A 13,542-nucleotide genomic window follows, 5' to 3' on the forward strand; every position below is an offset into this window, starting at 1 on the left:
GCCTCCGAAGTAGCTGGGATTATAGGTGCCCACCACTATGCCTGACTAATTTTTGTATTTTTATTAGAGACGGGATTTCACCATGTTGGCCAGGCTGGTCTCGAATTCCTGACCTCAGGTGATCTGCCTGCCTTGGCATCCCAAAGTGCTGGGATTACAGGTGTGAGCCACTGCACCAGCCTATTTTTTGGCTTTTAATTCTGAATTGTGAACTTAATTTTTTTAATGATTTTGGTTTAATTTCATCAATCACTGATTTTTTTTGTTTTGTTTTTCTGTTAATCTTTGCTTTGTTTTTCATTGATAGGGCTTATCTAGTTTTTCTGGGTGCTAACTCCATTGCTGTTGATTTGGTTATAGAAGATTAAATTAAATAAAGTAAATATTGATGAGGAGTTATTTTAAATTGTTTTAGACTTCAACATAATATAGTATCTCATTTTTTCAGGGTGCTAGCTTCCCTTAATCTTCCAGCAGCAATTGAAGATGTGTCTGGAGACACTGTACCTCAGTCTATATTGACTAAATCCAGATCTGTGATTGAACAGGGAGGCATCCAGACTGTTGATCAGTTGATTAAAGAGCTGCCTGAATTACTGCAACGAAATAGAGAAATCCTAGATGAGGTATGTTTTATAAGATTTGCTTTTCAAGTATAAACACTGTGATCCCTTGATGTCCAGCAGGGATTGGGCCTGGAGACATCCTCATGCTAGTGTTCACAGTGTAGTTAGTATTCATCACTTTGGTGAATTTACTGTGGCCCAGAGCCTTCTCTTTAGCATAAGAGAAATTCTGGTTGAGTGAGAATGGGTTTCATTCGTATCTTAAGGGTAAGTAAGTACACATTAATGAAACTCAAATGACCACTGTGTAAAACTAGTATACCAAGATAAATTAACTATTATACAAACTGTTCAGTCTTTGTAATTATTGACTTATTTTATACATAGGCAGATCAACTTTCTTGTAATCATGGAAATTAGACAAAGGAAGTTAGGCCATCAGATGTTTTATAAGGCAACTGCATCCATTTTCCAGTAGAGATGGCATTTTATTAGTAGGAGTGAAATATTATTTATAGTTTTTTTGGCTAAAGCTAACTGTTGGCCAGTGTTATTCTCTTTTTATAGTGCTTTCACCTCTTCTCCCTAATTGGTAAAGTTTCTTTCCTTAGCAAAAATACATTTCACTGGTTATATGGGCTTTTGCCAGTTTAGGAGTCATGTTACCTATTTTAGATGACTTATCAATGCTTTAATCTATGATGTTTTGATTTTTCAGTTAACTTTCAGAGGATATTGTATTTATACCATTTCCAAGTACTTTGGGGTAGGGGCAGAGTACTTGAGAGAGTGTGAGTCTTGTGGATGAGAATATTTACCTCCCAGGGTCATTTAGATAATTAATTAAGCTAGAACAGTAAGATGCCTAGCCTTTGGACTATAGGATATGCTTTAATAAGTTACAGCTATTATTACTATTATATTCCTTTAATGATGATGGTGTATTGCAGTTACTTTAACTGTTATGATGATGAGATAGTGATTATTACTCACCTTTCAATCCAAATCAGCTTTTGAAAAAGGTTAAGGTGGAAATTTACTGCGTTGTTGACTTGAGAAAGCTGCTATTTATGAGGGGTTCTATATTAATTATACAGTTGACATTCACCAGCCTTATTTGTGTAGACACATTCAATAAACAGAAAAACTAAAGAAATCATAATTGGTATTACGTACTTCAGTACTAAAGCTTTTCTGTGTTGTACTTGATAGAAATGCAGAATCTCAGGCCCCATGTCAGACCGACTGTATCAGGATCTGAATTTTAACAAGATTCCCAAGTAACTTGTGTGTGCCTATTAAAATTTGACAAACACTGTTGTACCTTATAGTTCTTTAAAATTTGTTGATTTGTGAGTAAAGAAGCATATGATCTGGTGTTTCACTGAAAGGACATTTTTCTAATGTCCTTTTTAAAATTATGTCTAATAATTTCTTTATTAGCCATAGGGAGAAGAAAGTGGAGAGTATTGTATAAGACCACATGCAAGTGGCAGCAGCAAGAAGTAATTGTCTGATAGTGAGGGAGGAGACAAACACTAAGAAATGCAGGCATAGCACATCAAATGAAAAGCAGTCTTGGGACATTTAGCAAATAGAAGTAAGAGTAAATCATCATTTAATAGTTGGTAGTTTACACATAATTCATTGGTTAAGGACTCAGAATGTAGAGTTGTATTTGGATTTGATTCCCAGCTCTTAAACCTACCTGTGACTTGGGGTAAAGTACTTAATATCTTCATGTTTCAGTTGATCATCCAAAAAAATAGGGTTAATATTAGTTAGCCAATAAGATAGTTGTGAAGTGGAATTTGTGTGTACTACTTAGTAGTTATATAAATATTAACTGTATTTCCTTTTAAGTTGCTATTAATTGAATATGTATGTTTGGTTTTGTAAATTTTTTTTGATAGAAACATTGTCTAATGTGTCAATTGTGAGAAGCATCTTTAGAAATATGAAAACATAAAAAAACCTCACATTAGTGTTTATGCATAAGTCTGTTGTCTAACTTAATGTGAGGTACTTTTATTTATCTTACTTGATGTTCCTAACAGCCTTGTGTGTGTTATTCTGTCACTTGTACTTGGAGAGTCTGATTTTTAAGTAAGATGTAAATTTAAGTTGTAAAGCTGATACTCTTTTTGAGTGTTCATCTCTGGTAGCTTTCAGAAATTTTGTTTTGGTCTTGATTTTTATAAATTTGAAGTGTTCACTAGTTTTTAAAAAAATAATAATTTATCATACTTAGGATCTTTATATCTTAGATCCCTATCCATGGATTCTGTTTGTTCATTCCTTTTTGTCCATTCTTTCCATAATCTCCTCATGAATTTCTTTAGATTGATAGTATCAGTTCTACATATCACTTAACATTATCTTTAACATTTCCTGTTTGTGTTCTTGTTCTTCTTTCAGGGGGACTATCTTAGACCAGCCTTCCAGCTCATTAATAGGCTCTTCAGCTGTGTTTTTTAACATTCTTAAGCCATTCTATTGAGTGGTTTTGTTGTTGTTAATTTTATTGATCTTTTTCATTTCTAAGATATCTAATTCCTCATTTTAAAAACTCACCTATATTTATCTTACAACTGCATGTAGGTTTTTTTTTGGGTAAAATTCACATAATGTAAATTTTCCATTAATTTCCTCAAAGTGTATGTTTCAGTGGTTTTCAGTTTATTTGCAGTGTTGTGTGAGTATCATCCCCCTAAAAGAAATCCTGCACCCATAAACAGTCTCTCCTCGTTCTCCCTTTCCCCTGCCCTTGCCAAACACTAATTTAGCTTTTGTCTCTGTGGATTTATTGAAATGTCTTCTGGACATTTCATATAAGTGGAATCATATAATATGCGGTCTTTTGAGTTTGGCTTTTTTAACTTAGCATAATGTTTTTAAGGTTCATCCGGGTTGTAGCATGTATCAGTCCTTCATTTCTTTTTGTGACTAAATAATATTCCATTGTATTCTTAAACCGTATTTTGTTTATCCTTTCCTCAGCTGATGGATATGTGGGTTGTTTCCACTTTTTGACAATTCCACATATAGTAGTGCCCCCCTTATCTGCAGGGGATATGTCCCGTGACCCCCAGTGGAGGCCTTAAACTTTGGATAGTAGTGAACCTTAGTATTTTTTGTTTTTTTAAATCTGATAATCAAGATGGCTTCTAAGTGACTAACTGGCAGATAGTATATACAGCGCAGATACACTTGATGAAGGGATGATTAATAACCCAGGCAGGAGGACGGGAGCAAGAGATTTCATTACACTGTTCAGAACTATGTACAATTTAAAACTTGTGAACTGTTTATTTCTGAGATTTTTCATTTAATATTTTCAGACCATGGTTGAACTCGGGTAGCTGAAACTGCACAAAGCAAAACCATGGATAAGGGGGAGACTACTGTAATGCTGCTATATGTGTACAAGTTTTTGTTTCAATGTCTGTTTTTAATTTTCTTGGGCATATACCTGGAGCACAGTTGCTGAGTCATTTGGTGGGTTTAAGTTTAGCTTTTGAGGAACTGTCAAACTCTTTACCACAGTAGTTGGACCATTTTACATTTCTACCAGCAGTGTGTGAGGGTTCCAGTTTGTCTATATCCTTACCAACCCTTATAATTGTCCATTAAAAAAAAGTACAGCCACCCTAATGTGTGTGAAATGGTATCTCATTGTGGTGTTGGTTTGCATTTTCCTAATGATCAGTGATGCTGAGCATCTTCTCATGTGCTTGGTTGCCATTTATGTGCCTTCTTTGGAGAAATGTCTGAGTCTCTGGCCCTTTTAAAAATTGGGTTGTCTTTTTGTTGTTGAATTATAAAAGCTCTTTATGTATTTTGGATACTAGACCTTATTATATATATGATTAACAAATATTTTCCCCCATTCTGTGGGTTGTCTTTTCATTCTCTTGATAGTATTTTTTTTGATGGAGGAAAGTTCTTTTGATACAATAGTTTATCTGTCTCTTTGTTGCTTGTGCTTTTGGTGTTATATTTAGGATTCCATTGCCAAAAATTTATGAAGACTTATCTTTATTTGTTCTTTTATAGTTTTATAGTTTTTTTTTTTTGAGATAGAGTTTCGCTCTTATTGCCCAGGCTGGAGTGCAGTGGTGAGATCTGGGCTCACTGCAGCTGCCTCCTCCCATCAATTCTCCTGCCTCAGGCTCCCAAGTAGCTGAGATTACAAGCATGTGCCAACACACCCAGCTAAATTTGTATTTTTTAGTAGAGACAGGGTTTCACCATATTGGTCAGGCTGGTCTCGGAATTCCTGACCTCAGATGATCCGCCTGCCTCGGCCTCGCAAAGTGCCGGGATTACAGGCGTGAGCCATTTCGTCCAGCTGAGTTTTACAGACTTTTTGTTTGTTTGTTTGTTTTGAGACGGAGTCTCGCTCTGTCACCCAGGCTGGAGTACAGTGGCACAGTCTCGGCTCACTGCAAAATCCGCCTCCCGGGTTCACGCTATTCTCCTGCCTCAGCCTCCCAAGTAGCTGGGACTACAGGCGCCCACGACCACGCCCGGCTAATTTTTTGTATTTTTAGTAGAGACGGGGTTTCACCATGGTCTCGATTTCCTGACCTCGTGATACGCCCGCTTCAGCCTCCCAAAGTGCTGGGATTACAGGTGTGAGCCACTGCACCTGGCTGAGTTTTACAGTTTTAACTCTTAGGTTTAGGAGTTTAATTCCTTTTGAATTATATCTTGTATGTGATGTGAGGTAAGGGTCCAACTTCTTTTTTTGAGTTTAGTTATTCAGTTTTTTCCAGCACCATTTATTGAAGAGAATGGTCTTGGCACCTTCCTAGAAAATCGCATGATTTATATGTCTATACTTAGGCCATTACCACATTGTTTTTACTAATGAAGCTGTATAGTAAGTTTTGAAACAGGTGTAAGTCCTGCAACTTTTCTCTTTTTTTGCAAGATTGTTTTGTCTGTTTGCAGTCTGTTGCCATTCCATACGAATTTTAGGATCAGCTTGCTGATTTCTGCAAAAATAAACAGTTAGAAGGTTGTTAAAGATTGCATTGAATCTTTAGATCAATTTGGGGAGAATTGCCAGTCTTAACAATATCAGGTTTTCCAATTCATGAGCCCAGGAAGTCTTTCCAGTTTTTTAGGTCTTTTTTCTCAACATTGTTTTGTAATTTTCAGTGTAAATGTCTTGTCCCTCTCTGGTTAAACTTATTCGTAAGTATTTTATGCTTTTTTGATGTTATTGTAAATGGAATTGTTGTCTAATTTCCTTTTTGGATTGTTCATTGGTAGAGTATAGAAATGCAGCTGGTTTAATATTCTGCAACTTTGCTGAATTTATTATTTCTAATAGTTTTTTTTGTGGATTATTTAGGATTTTCTATATATAAGGTCATATCATCTGCAAGTAGAGGTAGTGTTACAACTTCCTTTTCAATTTGGATGCCTTTTTGTTGTTGTCGTAGTCTAATTGTCCTGGCCAGTGCGGTGTTGGACTGGTGAGTTGGACTGTGACAGTGTTGGAATGGTGAGAGTGGACATTCTTGTCTTGTTCTTAATCTTAGGCGGAAAGCTTCCAGTGTTTCACTATTAAGTATGTTAGTTGTGGGATTTTCATAGATGGCCTTTATGAGGTTGAGGACGTTCCCTTCTAGTTTGTTGAGGTTTTTTGGTTATGAGTGTTGGATTTTGTCAAATATTTTTTCTGCATCTCTCAAGATGATCATACGGTTTTTCCTTCATTCTACTGATGTGGAATATTCTATTAATTGATTTTCAGGTGTGAATCACTTTTGCATTCCTGGGACATCCTACTTGTCATGGTTTATAATCCTTATAATGTGCTGCTGGATTTGGATTGATAGTATTGTGTTGAAGATATTGTGTTTATATTCATAAGAGATACTGCTTTGTAGTTTTCTTGTAGTATCTTTGCCCTTCAACTCATATGCCTTAGGGTGTGTCATTTGTAAATAGCATGTAGCAAGATGTTTCTTTTTAATTTAATTTGTCTTAACCTGGAAGGTTAAACCCTTTAATTTATCCCTAATTTCTTAAAATATATTAAATGTATTTATTTTATATTATTTATCTTGTAATTCCAATATCTGTAGTTTTTGTGGGTTTGATTCTACGATTTGTAGTTTTTGCTGATTCTTGCTTATGGTGGCTTGTTTTCTCTTGTGTTCAGTTTTTTTGTTACTGTTTTTTACTTTAAAACTTTAAAAAATAGTTTCAGATTTACAGAGACTTTGCAAATTTAGTGTAGAAGGTTCCTGTGTATTTTTCACCTAGCTTCCCTGAAAGTTAAAATCTTATGCTGTCATGGCACATTTGTTAAAACTAGGAAATTGACAGCGGTACAGTATTATTACTCAGATTTTACCAGTTACTCCACCAGTGTTCCTCCTTCTGTTCCAAGATCCAGTGCAGAGTACTGTATTGCATTTAGTGCTCAGTGAGTTTTGATTGTGCATTCATATTTCCTGTAATTTATTTGTGGGAATTCATTGAGATCTAGGTTTAAGGTGAATTCTAGAAAGGATTTGTGTTCGCTTCTGCCATAAAAAGGCATTATATACCTGGCACCTCCTTAAAGTTAAGAGGTTTTTTCCTTTCTTTTATAATCTTTTAATTATAATTTACCTTAGGACTTTGTGTCACACAGATAGTGTGGTTTCTAGTCCCAAGTTCAGGCTTTTGATCTGGAATCTCAGATAATACTTCTTCAGACAGGCATGTTTTCTTCTGTAGGGCAGTTTTCTGTTTTAAAGATTCATCCACTGAGAATCACCTGTTTGGAACTATACTGGTTTGAAGGTGGAGAGTGCTTTTGATCTGACCTCTCACCTTTTATTGTCCCGACCTATGTTTCTTGTTGACGTTCCATGTTCTAAATTCACAATCCAAGCCAATGGTGAACTACACAGCTGGTGAACTATGGATGGGTGGGCCAAATGCTGGCTTGTTGCTTGCTTTTGTCGTTAAGGATAATTTTTATCTTTTTTAGAGCATTGTCAAAAAGAAGAATTCTGTGTGACATAGACGGTGGCCCACAAAGCCTAAAATATTTACTCTGTGGTGTTTGACAGAAGTTTGCTATTCTTTGTCCTGAGCTATCAGGAATTGTCATATATTGCTGGTGCTAGCACAGTGTCTACTGGTAGATTAGTATTTTCTTGTGTTTCTGGCCCCCTACTATCCTGTCATCTTATCTATACATTAAAAAGGCATTTAAAAATATGTAAACATAATTTTCTGTTTATTGTATTGGAATGGAAGTCTAAATCTTTTATTTTCATGTAATTGATCAGTTTTCCCCTTTGTTTTATTTATGGCTTCTATTTATTTTAATCTTAAAACTTTCTTTAAATTGGTGTATGGATGTAAATAGTCTCTTATTTATTTTTCCTTTTTTTTTTTTAACTGAGAAAGGTAATAGCTAATTCAGCCTTAAATTTATAAGACTTTTTGCTAAATGCATTATAACTTAGATGTCTGCAAGAAAAAAGTCGATTTATATTCTAACCTAGTATTCCCATCTCACCAAATTCTCACTTATATTGTGTATGAACATTTGTTTAATGCTTTACATTTTTTATACCAGAAATGACATTTCAGGGTTCTTTTTGCTTCCGTTTAAAGTCATTAAGGTTGTTGGATGAAGAAGAAGCAACTGATAATGATTTAAGAGCAAAATTTAAGGAACGCTGGCAAAGGACACCATCCAATGAACTGTATAAGCCTTTAAGAGCAGGTAAAAATGTGTATAAATGACCTTCATTTAAATAAATTCCCAATTTGGACCCACATTTTTGCTTGATTAAATTAGGCTCAGTTGTAAATTCATTTTTACTGAAATTGTTTTTCCTCAGTTTTAGTATAAAGATTTAAAAAGTTCACAAAAGTAATCTGCCCATTGTCAGAAGTACAGATTCTTAAGAAGGGTATAAAGTGAAAATTAAAATGATCCTCCAACTTTCATTTTCTATTCTAAGCTCTGTGCATATTTTATTTTATTTATTTAATTTTTTGAGACAAGGTCTCACTCTGTCACTCAGGCTGGAGTGACATAGGTCACTCCAGGCTGCAGGATCATAGGTCATTGCAGCCTCAACCTCCAGGGCTCAAGCAATGCTTCTACCTCAGCCTCCTGAGTAGCTGACACTATAGACACATGCTACCACGCCTGGCTAATTTTTGTTTTGTATTTTTTGCAGAGATGAGGTTTTATCATGTTGCCCTGGCTTGTCTTGAGTTCCTGGGCTGAAGTGATCCACCTGCCTCCACCTCCCAAACTGATGAGATTATAGGCTTGAATCACCATGCCTGGCCCCTGTGCATATTTTAAAAACATAAATGAGGGCATATTGCATTTATGGTTTTGTAATGTTTTTTCATTTAGTAGTGAATCCTGGGTGGTAAAAAAAAAAAAGAGCTTTAAGTTATTTTGAGGCCAAACTTATGCTGCTTAAGACTTGGATTATTAAGATTTTGTGCTAGCTGAGATAAATGCTGTCTTCATGGTGGCTGCAGATTAGTTTTACTTATCTTTGTAAAAAGTTTGCATATTATTGAGATATTTCTAAAAATAAATCTTTTTTTTTTTTTTTTAAAGTCACATTGCTCTTTTGAGAGAGGAGTACTTTTAAAATAAATGGACCAATTTTTGGAGAGAATAATTTCTTCCTACATTCATGAGTTGTAGGAAAAGATTAATATTAATTAGCTTTTATTTGGCAGATAATAACTACCAAGTATATTTTAAGGTATAGCTATGCTTTTGATTTTATAAGTGATTTTGTCATCTTTCCAAAAACGAGAATGCAAAGACTGTTAGGAGCTGTTTTTATTATTAAGTGAATAGGGGTCTATAGAAGGGGAAGATAAGTAAAGTTGGAGACTAGAACTCAACATATAACCAGCCCATAAACGTTGCTGTTAGAATCACTTCTATGCTCTCGAAACTTTTATTTTCTCCCAGAGGGAACCAACTTCAGAACAGTTTTAGATAAAGCTGTGCAAGCAGATGGACAAGTGAAAGAATGTTACCAGTCTCATCGTGACACCATCGTGCTTTTGTGTAAGCCAGAGCCTGAGCTGAATGCTGCCATCCCTTCTGCTAATCCAGCAAAGACCATGCAGGGCAGTGAGGTAAGAAGGGCATTTTGATGTGGGTGGTCATCTGCTTAAGAAAACCACATTCAAGCCATTTTATATAAAGAACTGCCAATTTTCTTATTGTCATCTTTAAAAAAATGCAGAAATAAATTGGGGTTGTTATATTTAAAGTAGTATATAGACTGTGTAATAGATAATTATACTAATATTAACTATCCTATAATAGTAACTTCCATTTATTGAATGCCGTTTTTTGAACTAAATTTTAGATACTTCACAGGTCAACATTATTTAATTCGGGTTTTATAAAAGAGAGAAACTTGGAAGTATAGAAATTTCCTGAAATGAAAGACTGGGTATGGCCGGATACACAAATTCTTTATTTCTTACATTATTCTGTACTCCCTTCCACCTTGTTTCACTGGGACTACCTTTGAAATGAAGATTGACAAGGTGTGCATGTTAATAAATGGATAGCACCATCATGGTGTTTCTACTGATGACAGGAAAGAGAAAATCGAATAGTAGGGCATCTGATTTGGAAAGTCCTAAAAGAAGAGAAAGTGCAAGTATAATTTAATGGCCTATCACTGGAGGTAGGGTAAGTTAGTAGAATAAGATAGAGGTCCCAAATCTCTGCACAGGAAAACAAGCCAAAGGGCAAGAAATACTGCTGAAAACTTCTTGAAAAAAGTGAATTTCCTGGGATAGTAAGTTCTGAAAAGTATTAGTTTCATTCCTTATTTGTCTTTCCATAGAAGCATTTTATATATTTCATATATTTATTCCAAGACCTACTGGATATCTGCTCTGTGTAAGGCACTATGGTGGATACATTGGAAAATTAACATGAATTATACACAGGCTTTACCCTCAATTTATGATCCATTGTGGAATATCAGTCATGTACAAGGATGACTGTAATATAGGGAAGAAGTTTAAAAATGTCACAGGGAAAGTATAGGAGGTATGTTATGGGGATTTAGATGAAGTACTTAAATTTCAGTAATTTGGAGCAGTTCTCTTCAGAGGCTTCTTAAGAGATTGGCGCATTACGAGAACAGAGTGGATAGGCAGAAAAAGTAAACGTGTAGGATCAGAGAAGGGCCGAGTAGTGGCTGTGTCTAGAGAGTTATCAGAGGTACAGAGGATCTGCACACACAGCTTTTACTCCTGGTTTCTCGTGACAGAAGGTTTATAGACATGTTGAGAATGGCTGGAATCTATTTATTTATTCACCAAGTGTTTGAAGGCCTACTATTCCAGAACAGTGCTGAGCACCTTAGTCCCTAACATGAAGAGACAAAAAATTCCTCTGGGTTACCTTTAGTGTAGGGTAAATGCACAGGTACTGGGCACCTCTCAAAGGGAAGAGAAAGCTACATAGTTGAATGTGCATTGAACCTGAATGTGACAGGGGAACCCAATGGAACAAGGAATATGAGTTAGTTGCTTTGAGGACGTAGGGGAGAAAAGGGAGGTGGTCAGAAGGTTAACTTGTAAAGAACAAAGAACCCGAAGAAGAAACTGCAGACCCTTGGAACAGCAATAAATTCTGGTACCTTTTTTATTTTAGAAAAAGATCTCTGTTTAGTACTCTCTTCGTATTCTTTTTGGTGTCTTGTACATGACTCAGAACTATGTGGCTTTCATCCCTTGATTCTTCTGCTTTCAGTAGAAAAGCAAAAATGGTTTGTGCTAAGCAAAATCTGCATTAGTATGCACTGATTTGTTGATATTTTATTCAGTTGTATCAGTTTTATTAATCCTTAGTTGTGTTACACAGGAGAAAGGAACTTTTGTAGTCAATATGAAGTCATTTTATGGAAGTTTCTTGACAGGGAACCACAAAAATTTCAGTACTCTCTGTATATTCATTTGTCATATGCCTTTATCAAATAAGGCAAGCATCAGGTGTATCAAAGCTATTTCAGATGGTTGTCATAATAGTTGATGACACATTTTAGCCAGAATTTTTATGATAAAAACTGAGTTTTTTGATTGCTGATTAGAGTGATGCAATGTACACGTTTTATTAAAAAGTCCAAGTTTGATGGTAGGGCGGTTCTTTTCTTTCATTGTGAAGAAGCCTACTGTCTAGTTACTTATTTTCAGTCTCTTCAGGCATCTGGTTTTACATATTGACATACTCTGAAAAATTTTGCAGACTAGTGGTAATCTGTATTTAAAAATTTTTATATTAAATACCTAGGATCACTTGTGATTGGTTGCCTATGATCTACTGTGGCATGAAATCTAGTCTATGGTTGGCTGGCCAAGCCTTGGCCCTAATGTATATGGGGCTGAGTCTAGCCAGAGGAAGGAACATCTTTTTTTGCACAAGGATGATGTTCAGTTACACTCAAAGTGTTACATCTGCTGGGAGTAATGGGGGGTGGGGGGGACCTTTAAAAAAAACGCTTTACCTCCTTAGAGGTACAGCATAGAGAGAACTGTTTAAAACTGTGTGCCCTCCCAAAGGAGTGCCTTTTTTGGATTCACAGACTAGTGGAGGATCTGCAAACACAGCTTTTACTCCTGATTCCTCATGACAGAAAGTTTATAGACATACTGAGAATGGCTGGAATCTCTTTATTTATTTACTCACCAAGTGTTTTTTGAAGGCCTACTTATTCCAGAACTGTGCTGAGCACCTTGGTCCCTAACATAAAGAGACAAAAAAACTCCTCTAGGTTACCTTTAGTGTAGGGTAAATGTATCAAGTTTCTGCTTTCATTGCTGTAGAGATAGTTGCTTATTTGCCTTTTCTGAAAATAAAATGACAAGGTTATAAAAGTAAAATAGAAGATTTCATTGAGGGCATTTCTCTTTCTTTCTTTCTTTCTTTCTTTCTTTCTTTCTTTCTTTCTTTCTTTCTTTTCTTTCTTTTCTTTCTTTTCTTTCCTTTCTTTCCTTTCTTTCCTTTCTTTCCTTTCTTTCTTTTTTCTTTTTTTTTGCGATGGAGTCTTACTCTGTCACCCAGGCTGGGGTGGAGTGGCGCAATCTTGGCTCACTGCAACCTCTGCCTCCTGGGTTCAAGCAATTCTCCTGCCTAACCTCCCGAGTAGCTCTTTTTCTTTTTTCTTTTCTTTTCTTTTCTGAGATGGAGTCTTACTCTGTCACCCAGGCTGGAGTGCAGTGGTGCAATTTTGGCTCACTGCAACCTCTGCCTTCTGGGTTCAAACAGTTCTGCCTAGCCTCCCGAGTAGCTGGGACTACAGGTGTGCACCACCATGCCCAGCTAGTTTTTGTATTTTTAGTAGAGACGGGGTTTCACCATGTTGGCCAGGATGGTCTCAATCTCTTGACTTCATGATCCACCCGCCTTGGCCTCCCAAAGTGCTGGGATTACAGGCATGAGCCACCGCTCCCAGCCCATTGAGGGCATTTCTTATGTCTCATATTGTACTTGGTGCTGTTAAATGCTACAGAGGGTTTTAAATATAAAACTGGGGTCAGGAAACTGGCTTGTGGGCCAAATCCAGCCTGCCTCTTCTCTTTGTATGGCCTATGAGCTAAGAATGAGTTTTACATTTTTTAAATGTGAAACTCATTTAAAAAAATGTAAAACTTTCTACTTCATTTTTTAAATGGCTGGAAAAAAAATCAAAAGAATGTTTTAATATATGGGCTTTATATAAAATTCAGATTTCAGTGTTTGTTAATACATTTTTGTTGAAACATAGCTGCGCTCATTCATTTACACATTGTCTTTCACTCTGCAAAGCAGAGTTAAAGAGCTGCAACAGAGACTGTGGCCTACTGAGGCAAAAATATTTTCTGTTTGGTCCTTTACCAAAAAAGTTTGTAAGATTCTGATCTAAAAGACAAAGTATTGACAACCTAGGTGATGCCATTCCTGCCATTC

At 36.0% G+C, this 13,542-nt stretch overlaps 1 protein-coding gene across 2 annotated transcripts in view; it reads left to right on the forward strand.

The window, feature by feature from the left end:
• The window catches only part of LOC116273849 (programmed cell death 6-interacting protein), a 73,273-nt gene that overhangs the window by 41,854 nt on the left and 17,877 nt on the right, over nucleotides 1-13,542 (forward strand). For both annotated transcript variants that reach the window (XM_031663836.1, XM_031663837.1), the window contains exons 10-12: nucleotides 449-626; nucleotides 8,199-8,310; nucleotides 9,538-9,707. In XM_031663836.1, the coding sequence (XP_031519696.1) occupies nucleotides 449-626; nucleotides 8,199-8,310; nucleotides 9,538-9,707 (460 nt within the window). The remainder of the gene's footprint in view (nucleotides 1-448; nucleotides 627-8,198; nucleotides 8,311-9,537; nucleotides 9,708-13,542) is intronic.

Source organism: Papio anubis, chromosome 2 (assembly GCF_008728515.1).
Source record: "Papio anubis isolate 15944 chromosome 2, Panubis1.0, whole genome shotgun sequence".
In the NCBI taxonomy this organism is placed as follows: Eukaryota; Metazoa; Chordata; class Mammalia; order Primates; family Cercopithecidae; genus Papio; species Papio anubis.